At 41.1% G+C, this 13043-nt stretch overlaps 1 protein-coding gene across 1 annotated transcript; it reads left to right on the top strand.

Annotated features, from left to right (window-relative positions):
- The first annotated feature begins 4093 nt into the window (after nucleotides 1–4093).
- On the top strand, nucleotides 4094–12448 carry RGS18 (regulator of G protein signaling 18). The gene is made up of 5 exons (XM_040073288.2): nucleotides 4094–4348; nucleotides 5032–5133; nucleotides 8109–8170; nucleotides 9183–9349; nucleotides 11654–12448. The coding sequence occupies exons 1-5, from the start codon at nucleotides 4230–4232 to the stop codon at nucleotides 11918–11920; spliced, it is 717 nt and encodes a 238-aa protein (XP_039929222.1). The 5' UTR covers nucleotides 4094–4229; the 3' UTR covers nucleotides 11921–12448.
- Nucleotides 12449–13043: the final 595 nt, after the last annotated feature.

Here is a 13043-nt window from a genome sequence, read left to right as displayed (position 1 = left end):
AAAAATCCTTTTGCGATGCCTGGCTGGCCGACCCTGAAAGCAGAGTCTAATGTTCCTATTCTCAGTGCTTCGTAGCTGAATCAACGCAATTTTGTATCCTTCCTTTTAAAAAGCAGCAGCAAAGGAGGGGTTTTCCACGTGAGTTGTGTGCGGGTGTGCAAGGATCCTCCTGATCTAACTAAGGAATCTCACATGCCAAGCCTCTCCCTTGGGATGCATCTTTTAAGGGCACCACTAAGCGAAGGCCCTGAACCAGCGGACAGCAAGCTTTTCTACTCGACATTTCCAACACATCTCTTTTCCTTCCGGATTTGCTTCGTGGGGAAGAGATAACAAAACCAACCATAACTTGGATCAGATTATTATTAAATTCTAGGTCCAGTTATGGTTTCCCATGAGGAATAAACAACATAGAGGTGTGATAAATTGGTCAGAAGTGACTGAAGAGCAGAATTATTAATTAAAACCAAATTAATTCAAAACAAATAATTTTAATTTCAAGTCTTCAAATGTCTTCACATGAAAAATAAATATGGAAATTCATGTTTTCAGCCTGTGCTCTTCAGTGAAGTTTATTTCCATGCTTATTTCTTCCTGTAAGAAAAAAACCAGTAAAAATACTATCGGTTCTGGGGTTTTTTTGTGTTTCGTCTCATAAAGATTAAAGTTGCTTCCCTTCAGCAGGAACAACAAAAGTCATACCGGTAAGATTGGATTTGAATAAGAACAGGGCTGTGGAGGAGCCCGGGCAGTGCCAGAACACAAGAATGGAAAGGGAGGAGGCAATTTACCTGGGAAGCAATTGCATTTACCTGAGAAGTAATAAAAAGAGCTTGGAGAGTGGGATTACTAACAAAAGAGGATTTCCCCTTGTGCTCCAGCGCTTTGTGCTGAGCTGAACTGCTCAGTCGGGGCTGCACTTCCATTCAGCTGTACTGATTCAGCCGGAATCGCTCAGAGACTCCCTGCAAAAAAGAAACATGACATTCTCAGCGTGTGATACAATGCCCTCGTTGCTAACGCTGTCAGTGTTTCTTTCATGGAGGGCGGCTATTGTGTCTATACAAATCAGGCACGATCTGATTATCAGCTGTGACAGGACCTCATCAAACACCAACAGAAGGCAGTGCACTTTTCAGCCAAAGAACAGGAAGGTCCGAAGGATCAGGACGTCACCTCATCATCCTGCACTTCATGGTCTATTCAATTTGACTTTTTTGTCACATGAAGATTGCTATGAAAATACATTGAGTATTCATCTAACAATTGAAAAATGTATTTCTGCGAGTAACAGAACATTAACTCAATACTGTTCTCGCATTTCAGAGTGACTCTTGATTTGAAGACTTAAAAATCTTCCCAACAGATTTGTGAATATATTTCAGTGGTTAGAGAAACGGTTGGGAATCAGGACATTTAGTTCTCATCACAAATGTTTTTTTTAAGAGCTTTCTAGATCTCTAGGCATGTAACCAGCATCATATTCTGGGTCTGCTTTCTCCGGTTTTAAAATAGCTTATTTGTTTTCCTATATTGTCATCTTGCGGCACCCAAAACAGCCCAGAAGCATTTCCAGGGTCATTCATACTGTTGCTATAACTACTGTAGCCCACAGTGCAAAACAGGAATGCTCATTAGCACCAGCAGCAGCACTGACATAACACAGGCTGACTTGGAGGCAATTTGGCTGCTTCGTGGCCTAGATTTAATATTAACTTTCTATAAATGGGGCGGGGGGGAGTGTGGGTGTGTGGCAGGGGGAAAGATTGTTTGTGATTATTCCCTCCCTCTCCACAATCCTCCAGATTTCCAAGTGAATTCTTCGGAAGTGCACAGCACACTCCTGCAGTCAGAACTGACATGATTGCTGCAGTCTAGTACAGGAATAATTCAAGCATCTAAGGCATAAAACTCCTTTAGGGTCATTGAAGAGTGAGTAGGAGAGGCCCTTCAGACCATGGCTGGTGGGTGCTGAAAGACTGGACACAGCTGCTCATCCCCATCTAGAAGCTGCCTGGCACAGTGACCGCTGATAATTCACTTCTGAATTATATTCCACGCTCCAAATCTTTCTTAAATCAGCTTAGATGGACTGTGGAGGCTACAATTAAAAATGTTTACTGGGAGCTGAAATCAGCAGGTAATAAAGTTGTGGCAGACAAGCACAGACAGTATTTTATACACATAACAGGTAAAAAAAGCTCATGCGACCACCACAATTGCAGAAAAGTGAAATAAAATCATACAGTGCAGAAAAGTGAAATAAAATCATACAGTCTATATTTATTTACTTATCTGTAAAGGGCAAAATAAATTATTAAACACAACTGCATTTAAAGCCAGTTTAAAATATGCATAATATGATGCACAAGGCTTCTCTGAAATTGAAAATGAGGTTTAAGCTGTAACCCTGCTTCTCACAGTCCCTTGGGTTACAAAAGCTAGTTGTGCACTGTTTCCCATTCAGTCTGGTTTTAAAATTTGTATCACACATGTAGCACATGAGAGGTTTTCAGTTTTTCAGTCTTAAAAAATAAAAAAATCACCATACACAACATCTTTTTGTTCTTTTAAGGTTTCACAAATTTGGATTCGTAGCAGAGTTGGGGGTTTTTAAAAATTTCTTTTGAATATCAGTGTCTCACAGGCCCATCCTCCTCAGTTCCACAAGAAAAAGGTCACAGTGGGACTCTCACCGGAACTACCTGTGTAAGTAAAACACAACAAAATTATGGGAGGTAGTGAAGTCATGTCTTCTCCTCGAAGCTCAGTGAGAAATCAAAATGAGACACTGCCATTAAAAACATGAGAACTATTTCATTCTTAATTAAATAACTACTGCATTGTCTTGGTTTGAAAAGACAGGTATCTGGTAGGGAGAGGTGAGGCCTCTCTAGGAATGGGAAATTCCAATCTCTTCCCTCAAAGTTATTATAATTTAGAAGATAAAAGAGGCTTTTTCAGTCAGAGCTATGGGGAAAGGAACAGTGGACTCATGCAGCCAGCAGTTGCCCGTCTATCCTCTCCAAAACCGAGAGCAAAAGAAGACCACCCTCAGCTCCCGGAGCCCCCCCCCCCCCCCGAGCCTTTCCCTCCCCACCAGACTAAGTGATCTACCTCTTTTGTGTGGGTCAAGTACCAGTTAAGCATCAGTATTTAGTCTCTTAGCAACTTATGGGGGGGGGGGGGGGAAATTATATAGGAAAATTTAACCTCCAACTTGCATTAATTTTAACCCTTTCCAGTGCTTCATTCAGCTAACACTGGAGATATTTCTTTATTAGATGTATTGTTCCTATGATACCTCCAGCAGAAACTGAAGATAAAGCCAAGAAACCTAATGGACATCAGACTTGTATGTGAAGAGGTAATTTGTGCTGATCAACCCCAAAGATTAATACATTTTTGCCTTATGCAAACTGAAATGAGAAGTTTTGGGTCATTTAGTAACAAAGTAAGATTTAAAAATCCACAGTAGGTTTTGTTTTGTTTTGTTTTTTTTCCTAACTAAAAACTTCCTATCCTGGGTGGGAGGTTGCAAATAAAAATAAATCCACAGAGAGAGAAGTTAAAGAGGGATTGTTTAGGAGGCAAACTGGAAATTAGAATTGGGTGGTTGTAATTTCTGAAGAATGGTGTAAACATTAAGATACCTGCTTGCAAATACTGTGAATGATTGGTCAGCCAAAGCTTGGAGGAGACGCTGAGAAACTCTGAGTTTGAAGTCAGCATGCTGTGGATGGAACCGTGTCCAGCACATGGCACTGAGGCTGCAGAGGGCAGCTTAAGGGTGGATGGGCTGCCTCAGGGAGTACAAGATAAGGTTGGGATGTTATTCCATGTGACATTTCTGCCAGTAAGGTTAATTTTAGGAGCCTCGGGCATGCAGAGGTGCTTGAGAGCACAGGCTGGTGTCACCCTAGGCCGAGCAGGAGCTGAGCTGCACAGAGCAACCACCGCTCTGGGCTGTGGTTTGCAGTGAGAGCCCTGCGAAGCTGCAATGTCACTTCCCCAAGTGACGAGGGCACAGCCAGGGCTGTCCTTACACCCTGGCGTGGGCACAGCTGCAGTGGCCCGTGCGGAGCCACCTCCTGCCACCATCTCCCCTGGACGCAGGGCTGGGGCTGGCCAGGGCAGCCCAGGCTGCCGGAGCATGTGAGAGCCGGAGCCAGTGTGGACCGGGGGCGAGGGAGCGCAGGGAACCTTGCCGGAAGCTTCTCTAGAGGAAGATGGAGAACCCGCTCCTTTTATTCCCTCAACTCAGCATTTCTGCTTCGAAGGATAAACCCTACTGCAAAGTCATGAAATCAGCAATTAAGGACGAGCCACACAAGGCAAGCAAGCCTGGGTAAGTGTTCGGGTCACGCCGACCCTTGGAGTGTTCTGTTTACATGGAGCACTCTTCCAGCACAGCTTGTTGGGGGGAATTTAGGGCACAGCTGATTTCATTTTTGACATATTTATGAGAACTCATGAACCGTAATCCTAGAAATTGTATGTGTAAAATATGAACTCTTTAAGAAGAATTATCTCAAAGAACTCATTTTTTTTTGAGGACAAGAAACAAATCAAATTAATGATCTAAAAATACTAAGAAAGAGGGGTTGCGAGAAGTTCTGAGAAATGCTTCTCTAAAGCCTGAATATGATCCGGGAAAGCTTTTTTCAAAAATTTCAAATGACAGGAAGCAATACTTCCTTTTTTCTTTGTGAAACATTAAAAGTAGAAGATGCTGAACCAACTGTTTATGTTCTCTAATAGGAAGTTTGGCCCCTTCATCTTTAAAATAAATTTAAAAGGATGTTGAAAATGGAGATGTTTCCATTTTTCTTTGCCAGTGCTTCATATGTAAATTTGTGATAAGCTATGAAGAGAAAAACATTGATGTGAATTATATATGTAGGAGAAGTAACACCAACATTACTGTTAGTGAAAATAGGGAGATCTATAAGGCAGAAGCAGGGAATGCTTCAGCGGGAAAGACCAACTTTCTAAAATGTTTCTTGAAAAGCTGCTCCAATTCTGTCGTAGAGCTAAGCAGAAGAGAAATAGGCTGAGCCTGCTCCTGCAGAAACCTGAATTCCATGAAGGTGATCACCTTGGCAAACCTGGGAACCTGACAAAAGGAGCAAGGTAAACAATGTAAAAGACTGAGGTGGCTGGGGATTCCGTCTGACAAGCGCCGGTGTGACTCAGGCTGTTTCCTGTACCTGTGTGTGTGCGCTCAGACTGGGCAGGGTAAGACTTTGGAAAGTGTAACCCAGGCATGCAAACACTACAGAATCACCTGGTGTGCATCAAGGCAATCAGCAGTTATTTTCACACCACTGGTCCCCATACCCTTGCAGAGAGGTTTAAACCTTGTGCCAGCAGCCTTGGTAGGAGTCCACTGGCTGTATAGAGCAATGATCAACTCAGAAATGCAACTTGCAGGAAAATCATACAACTCCTTGCAAAGCAAGTTTTTCAAATACTTCTGAGATGTACAAATGCCATAGGTGTGTTAAATACTGAATGCAGAGTTCCTCAGCGACTGTAGCAATTGGTTGAACACTCTTGTCTCCAAAATTCATACACCCTGGTAGTATTGTCCCTAGTATTTACCATAAAGATGCAGGGTACAATCTTGGGTTTGCTGACTTCCATAAGTGTTTAATTCCTCACTGCAATGGAGTACCAAGTTCTCACTGAGATATTAAGAATTATGTTTGTAGGTCCTGCCTGAGAAGCAGGAATATGTAGAATTCTGCAACACCATGGCCTAAAAAAATGTACCGGCCCTTTATTTCCACCACAAATCACCCCAGAACACTTCAGTGCCTGCAGTTTCCACTTTCAGGACCAAGCTGCCTGCTTTGACCAGAGCTGCTTCTACAAGCCCTTGTAATCAATGAGCACATGGTAGAGGTCACCTAGGGGCCCAAATTCTGCTTCTAGAACCCATGGCAAAGTGGCAGTGGAGGGGGTATCTAAACATTCCCACCGGTGCATCTGGATAACCAGGCCGTGTTTACTGCTCACGTTTTGAGATATCCTGGCTACAGACACTTGAACCCGTTCTAAGATTGTGTCTGTAAAGAGAAAGCAGAGCTGCCTGCACACAGACAGTGCTGCCTGGCTCCTATACCCCAGGTATTTATTATAAAGTACAGCCATTCCCTGCATTCTCACACTCTGCGAGATGGCACTTTCAGAGCACTAACCATTCTCTGAAGAAGTTCCCCTTTGTAACAGACCACCACTTCCTCACTCAGCCAGCTGTCTTTTGCCATGTTACTATCAGCTGGTGCCTGACTAACAGATTTGACTGTTCTTGTACAGAAGAAAAACTTGTAGATTTTTGATGGTCTTTATATTTCGATTAAAGCGATAATTGTATTTGTCAAAAATGGAAAAAACAAACAAACAAAATGTTACTCTTTTTCAAATAATAAAGTGAGATAATAGTTTGAAATTTATTAAGTGATTTACTTGGCTTTTATGAGTTCTGTTTTTCACACAGAGTTACTAAAATAAGTAGAAAGAGAATTTAATGAAACACTGCAGATGGAAATTGGGGTGATAGTATAGAAAAGTTAATTAATCTGTTGGTTTAAAAGTTTGGTTTTTTAGTTTAAGTTCATTTAAATTAGTTTCTTCTTGTATTTAGGAAGTGGCAAAGCTGAGCAAATCTTAGTTTCTGTCTATCATTGCACAAGTTCACTGCTGCACTCAGGTGTTGGGGGTCTGTGAGACTCCCGGGTTGTTGCAGATTCTGAAGGAAAAACAGAAACTCACAGTGGGAGTTTCCAAACCCAGCAAAGATCCCCTAGCATTCCATGCCTTTGTGGACTGAGTATGCGGTCTGAAGTGATAAGGTTTTATCTTTCACTATGACCAAAGTAATTTCTGTTGGTACAGGAACCTGCTGATGACAGACTTCACTGTACTTTTTGTAATTCTCATAACTGTAATTCTCATAATGACCTCTGTAAGGAAGTGAGGTCTTGTTTTCCCTGAATCCCTGCTTTCCTGAGTTTCATTTCTCTCCTCACAAACTGTTTTCCTCTCCCTAGTTAAAATTTTCATTCCTGCAAGTGATTACTTCAGCTATGAAACATGTGACACCTATTAAAATAAATTTTAGGAAAAAAAAAAAAAAATCCTCCTTTTCAGTTTTGTGCAAACCCAGGGTCATTACTGGCTTAAATTCCTTCCCAAAGAGATTGGAATTTCCTTTCACCTAAACTTCACATGCCTACAGGTTTTGCCAAGGGAGCCCAAACTGTATAAAGCAGGCAACAGAAAGCAACCCTTGATGAGGAAGTGGGATCATATTCCAGAAATGGTCGGTCCATAAGACGTTGATCTGACCAACTAATCCTGGACCAGTCACTTACTGATACTTTTCAGTGTGCTGTGATTTACCCGCGAATGAAAATGGTTCTAAACATTCATATCCACAAAACGACTGATAAAAATTGCCTTTCTCCCCTTTCCTTGCTGTTTCCTAAGGCAGATTTTTTTGAGATCAAACACGTGCAACTTGATATACTTGGTGGAGAATATGAGAATTTTATAAATGAGGCACAGTGTCTCAGAATAACACGGCATTTGAAATGTTTTTGGTAATTTGGAATGTTTTTGACACCTAAAGCATATTGCTACAATTTTATCTTCAGGCTGTAGAATTCTGCATATTTCATTAAAAGCAGACTGTGGTAATGGCCTCAGAGTGAGCATATTGAAAACCACATCTCTGCATGAGTATCTCATGTTTAAATAGCTGACAAGACCTTCTTCCCTTATGAGTTTTACCATTCTACATGGTCTTAATTCCCTTAAAGATTAGTAGGGGAATACACAAATACCACAGTGAAAAACCTCTGCTCTGATGTTTTTATAAAAAGAGAAAAGAAGTGTAACTCTGCAGGAAAAAATGTCAGGAAAGAGTTAAAGCAAATGTTCCTGAAGTCCCTGAGAGAATTATTTCCCTTAGTGAAGTGATCAAATCAAAGGCTTTGTGAAACAGTCCTGAGTCACGGTGGTAACAGGTGATGTGCGTTACACAGCTTCCTAAATGCACAGTATGAACAATTCTTCAAAACTCATTTCTGTTTCCTATGCAGTGTGTCTCCTGAAGAAGCAGTGGAATGGGGAGAGTCTTTTAACAAACTGCTTTCTGAGAAAGGTCAGTAGTTTTTCCTCTCTCCATGCAGACTGTTAGGATGGAAAATTGATGGTAAAGGATGGAAAATTATGAAGTTCAGTTATGCCCTTAAATAGATGTGGCAGTGACCCAAACTAGGTATGATGGATCATTTATAACAACACGTGTTTCCTGCTCTCCTTGTCTTCTTAGGCTGTAGCTCGCTGTCAACTTGTAAAAATAGTTTAAAATAATTTTTGAGTTTGGTGTTTTATTGAACAAAGTAATATAGCAGACAGCAAAGAGTCCCTTCAGTAAACAGGAGCATTTGATCCGAATATTGCTCAAATATTCCTGATTGCATATGTTCCATGTACTTAAGGAAAGACTTTGTCACTCCTGGCAGGGTTTGTTTCTAAGGCAGAGACTGGATCCAAGCTGGCCATCATCTGAGAGGCCCTGCTGCTCCCATAATTATCAAATGCACGTCTGTTCCTGCCTTCATTTTGGAGGGGCACACATATGTTTCAGCTACAATGCCGGACACTGTGTGCTTTTCAAATCTGTTCCTTCAACAGTTCACATCCACACCATTGCATTACTTTCACAGATGAAGTATACTTGGGAAAGAAAATATTCTCAGTGTAACAACAGCAGGACAAAGCAAAGGATGGACATGCTGAGAGCCATCCATTTTAAACTGCTGCTGAAGAATAGTTTACTTATGAGCAAAGATTCAAATAGTTTTTTGATCAACCTAAATTGATATTCAGCTGGAAAAAAGTCCACCATGTTTTTTTTCTAAATTTATGAGATCTTGGTAGCATTTTTTACTGACGATGAGAATTCTGTAATGAGAGTTGCAGGATCATAATGGAGAAACTGCACATCTTTTAAAATATTTATGTATTTTAAGATAATTATCTGTAATGTGGTATTATTCCAAGGGAGCAAAACATATTTTATTATTTACTACCTTGCACAGAATCTTTGGAAGAGTAACTGTCTGATAAGGATATATATTTTTAATGCTATTCAACTTTCCCTTTTGTAGCTGGGCTGGATACCTTCACAAAGTTTCTGAAAACCGAGTTCAGTGAGGAGAACATTGAGTTCTGGATAGCCTGCGAGGATTACAAGAAAAGCAAAAGCGCACATGAACTTCTGCCAAAAGCCAAGACCATTTTTGAAACATTCATACAGAAAGATGCTCCAAAAGAGGTAAAAGACCTTCCTTGTTATACACAGTGTTTGATTGACACGACTGCATCTGGTGAAATCTGCTTTTAAGAAGCACATGCCCAGAAGCAGCCTCAAGAGCTAATCCTGCAGTCCCCTGATGTAAGAAGACTTTCATAAAAGTCAAAATTCTGGAAGGAGCACAATCTTGTCTTGCTTGACTCCCTATCCCTTTTCCACCCCTCCACCTCCAATTGTGTATCCTTGCTATGTTACTGTCAGCACAAAACAAAGCTGATATGACAATCCTCACGAACACTAAGGCCTTTTTCAGTATCCTAAGAATGAAAAAAGTTTTCAGGTTTCCAATTTCTCCATTTTACTGAAGTGTATTAGAAAGGGTTCCTAAATAAACAAAAGAAGTATTTTTTTGCCTGCCCTAAGATGGAAATGAACAGGATGGGAGATTATCAGCTTTTCGGTGAAATCTCAAGCAGCTTTGTGATTTTGGACTTACAGTTTCCTGTAATTCTATCTCATTTGAACAGATCAAATATGTCACTAACCAATACCTGCTTTTTTGTTGGTTTTTTTTTTTTTTTCATTTGCCAGAATAGCGGAAGTTAAACACTAACTTCTGCTTCCTTGTAACGAGGGTGAAAAAGGTGTAATTCTCATTTTAGCAGAAGGATTTCAAAGTGGTGGAGTTTCCACCTGCAATTCCCATAGGTTACATCAGGATTCTGATCTGCCTTTCCTAAGAAATGCTCACTTTTAAGGACTTATGTCCCTTTTCATTCCTTTCCCTGCTATGTGCCTTTGGGGAGAAGGAGCCCTGGACAGGTAACAGGTGCTGACACCGTCAATGCTTGAGACTGAGGGAAGAAAAGAGATAAGCAGGAGGAAAGCTGAGGAGAGGACAGGGCAGGGAAGTCACAGTAACATAACAATTTCTTTCTCTGCCATACTTGAGTTCGGTGCAGGCAGTGTGGGTGCTGTGGTTGGCTTTGGTGTGACTTCCTCCCTCACGTTCAGCTGAGACCAGACAGCTCTGGACCTTGCACCTCTTCTCTGACTCCTTGTCCCGCAGAACTCTTCTACACACAAATTTCTGAGCTCACAGTTTGATGGGATCAAAACATTTTGGATGAGTCATCCCTTCTCTGATCACTTATTGCCCTTCAGCTCTTAGATCTAGACTATTTGATCTAACTAGTTATGCATGGAAATGACAGGTGCCGCTCAGGGAGGAAAAGAAAAACATTGTAGAAGTCACTTTTTGACTGGGTCAACACTTTTTTTCTTTTTTTAAAATATATAGTCTATCTTATTTTTCAAAATAACATGCTTGAATCAGTGCCTGTCACTTAATTAAAATTCTTATACTATTAAATATTTCCCAGGGTGAATGCAGCAGCACACAGAACAAATAGTCATTAAGATATGCTTTTCCAATCTAAAGCCTTCAGAGACCCCTTTAAAAAAAAAAAAAAAAAAAAAAAATTAGAATTTTCTCACCTTCCTACTATCCAAACTACACAGAAACCAGAAATTTTAACTATTCACTAATGTCATCTCATTAGGACAAATTCTACTTTAATCCTAACTGAGAGCAGGGGAGATCTGGTACTGAAAAGCTGGGAAGCTGCAACTGTACAGTGATCACTGTTAGAAAGCAACTTTTGTTTAAATATCTTCTGTTCCACCAGTTTTCCATGGTACATTTGTGAAGACTTTCTGAGAGCCACCACTGAAGATGAACACACCAGTTCTGTGGTGTTAATATCCTGTTGTATGGGCTATTTGAAGCCCCCTTATGCCTTGAGAGGACGGAACAAAGGCTAGACATTATTAAAGGAATAAAGTAGGAATTTATTTAAAGGCCTTCAAAGGATGCACCTCGGACAGTACAAGAGCCCGGCCAAGGCTCCAGCCAAGATGGATAATGGGTCACAAGTTTTCACACTTTTTAAAGTTTTGATCCGTTTACATATTGGTGTTAATTGTCCAATTACGGCTTCAGGTTAGGAAGTCCCACCCTCCCAGATTGCTCTCCTCAATTCGCTGTTGTTCATATTTTTGGGGCCTGAAGCTGCAACGGTGCACTTGGGCTGGAAAAGGATTGTTTTGTTTAACTAAACTGTGGGGAGAACTCGCTAACGCTTCATATGAAGTTCAGAATTATATACGAATGCAGTACAGAATCTGGAAAGCATAAAAGCAAAAACCTGGGGCATCTTACCAGAAAAGCCTTTTCACCAGCGTACAGCATCAGAGCTGTCAAAAAATAACAGCACGCGATACGCGCGAACACGCATTAAACGAACACCCTTTCTCCTCCTCCAGGTGAACCTGGACTTCCACATCAAGGAACTGACGAGGCAGGGCATGGGGCAGCCCCTGCGCGGCACCTTCGACGCTGCGCAGAGCAGGGTGTACCGGCTGATGGAGCAGGACAGCTACCCCCGCTTCCTGAGCTCGGCCCTGTACCGCGGCCTGCTGCGGGGCCGCGCTCCCGGCCGCGCCCCGCCGCGCCGCCGCTCCCGCTCCTTCACCCTCAGCGACTTCCCGGGGCAGCGGCCGCGCCCCGCCGCGCCCTCAGCGCTCCCCTGAACGGAAACGAAACTGCTCCGCTCCCGCGGTAATTTTAAATTTTAAATAAGTAAATAAATGGATAAGACAACCGATAGAAATGAAAACAAAGAACTTTAGAAATCTGGAAATTTGGTAGAAACAGAAATGAAGCGAAGGATCTCGGCCCTGGCGCGCAGCTAGAAAGCACACCCTAAACTCGGAAAAAGCCACTTCTTTAAATGTACTAGCTTGTTGCCTATTCATAAACTTCTTACATATTATTCAAACCTTCTTTGTAGACGTTGGGTTTAACTTTCGACCTCCCCGCCATTCTATCAATATGTTTTACTTCTTCTGGTGGTTCTATCTTGCCTCACTTTCTGGTAACAGAGGCAATAAATTCTTATTTGGTGTTTGTCTTATATTGTCTGCGCTGTTATCTTCATCCAGATAAGGTTATTCAGGAATGCGGGGAATTTCCTGATTATTTTTCTTATTCTTCTGGGATAGTTACAAACAGCATCTTACATCACATAGTTTCCATTTTAATATTATGCTACAACATTAAAAAAATATATATATATATATGTATGTATTTATTACACTATCATTTTTAAGCCCTGCTAATAGCAGAAAATAAACTATACTAATGCAGTAAAACCTTGCCACGTTATACATACAGCATTCAATTTAATATTTGCGAAAAGCCAACTTTATAATACGCAATTATAACACTCTTCAATCCCAGCTCCTGCAGCAACCCGGGTGTGTTTTAAACCCCAACCCTCAGCAGGTGTAAATAAGTGGTAAAGCAAAATAAAATGCACTTACACCAGGGCAGAATCTCACTTTTGTAGAAAAGTAGGTGACGCGTTGGCAAGTCATAGCATGCAGTTTTCATAAAGGATTTTATTTTATTTTATTTTATTTTTTTTTTTAACTCAGGCAAAAGCTGTGATCAGATTTGGGGGAAAAAATTGAATTTCCTGCTTAAAAATGTCTCGTTAAGTGACATTTGATATTATCCAACACTTATCCTGGGCCTGCACCATTTAGGCCAGAGTTTCATCACAGTTAGGATCTCTATATACAGTCTTTGCACATATTTATGTGTTTGCAATATTTCCTATACTAAGCCAGAGAATTTGTGGTATTTTCTCAT

This window comes from Hirundo rustica, chromosome 9 (assembly GCF_015227805.2).
Source record: "Hirundo rustica isolate bHirRus1 chromosome 9, bHirRus1.pri.v3, whole genome shotgun sequence".
Classification (NCBI taxonomy): domain Eukaryota; kingdom Metazoa; phylum Chordata; class Aves; order Passeriformes; family Hirundinidae; genus Hirundo; species Hirundo rustica.
Note: the sequence above shows the minus strand (reverse complement) of the source record. Positions and strands in the feature narration are given on the sequence as shown.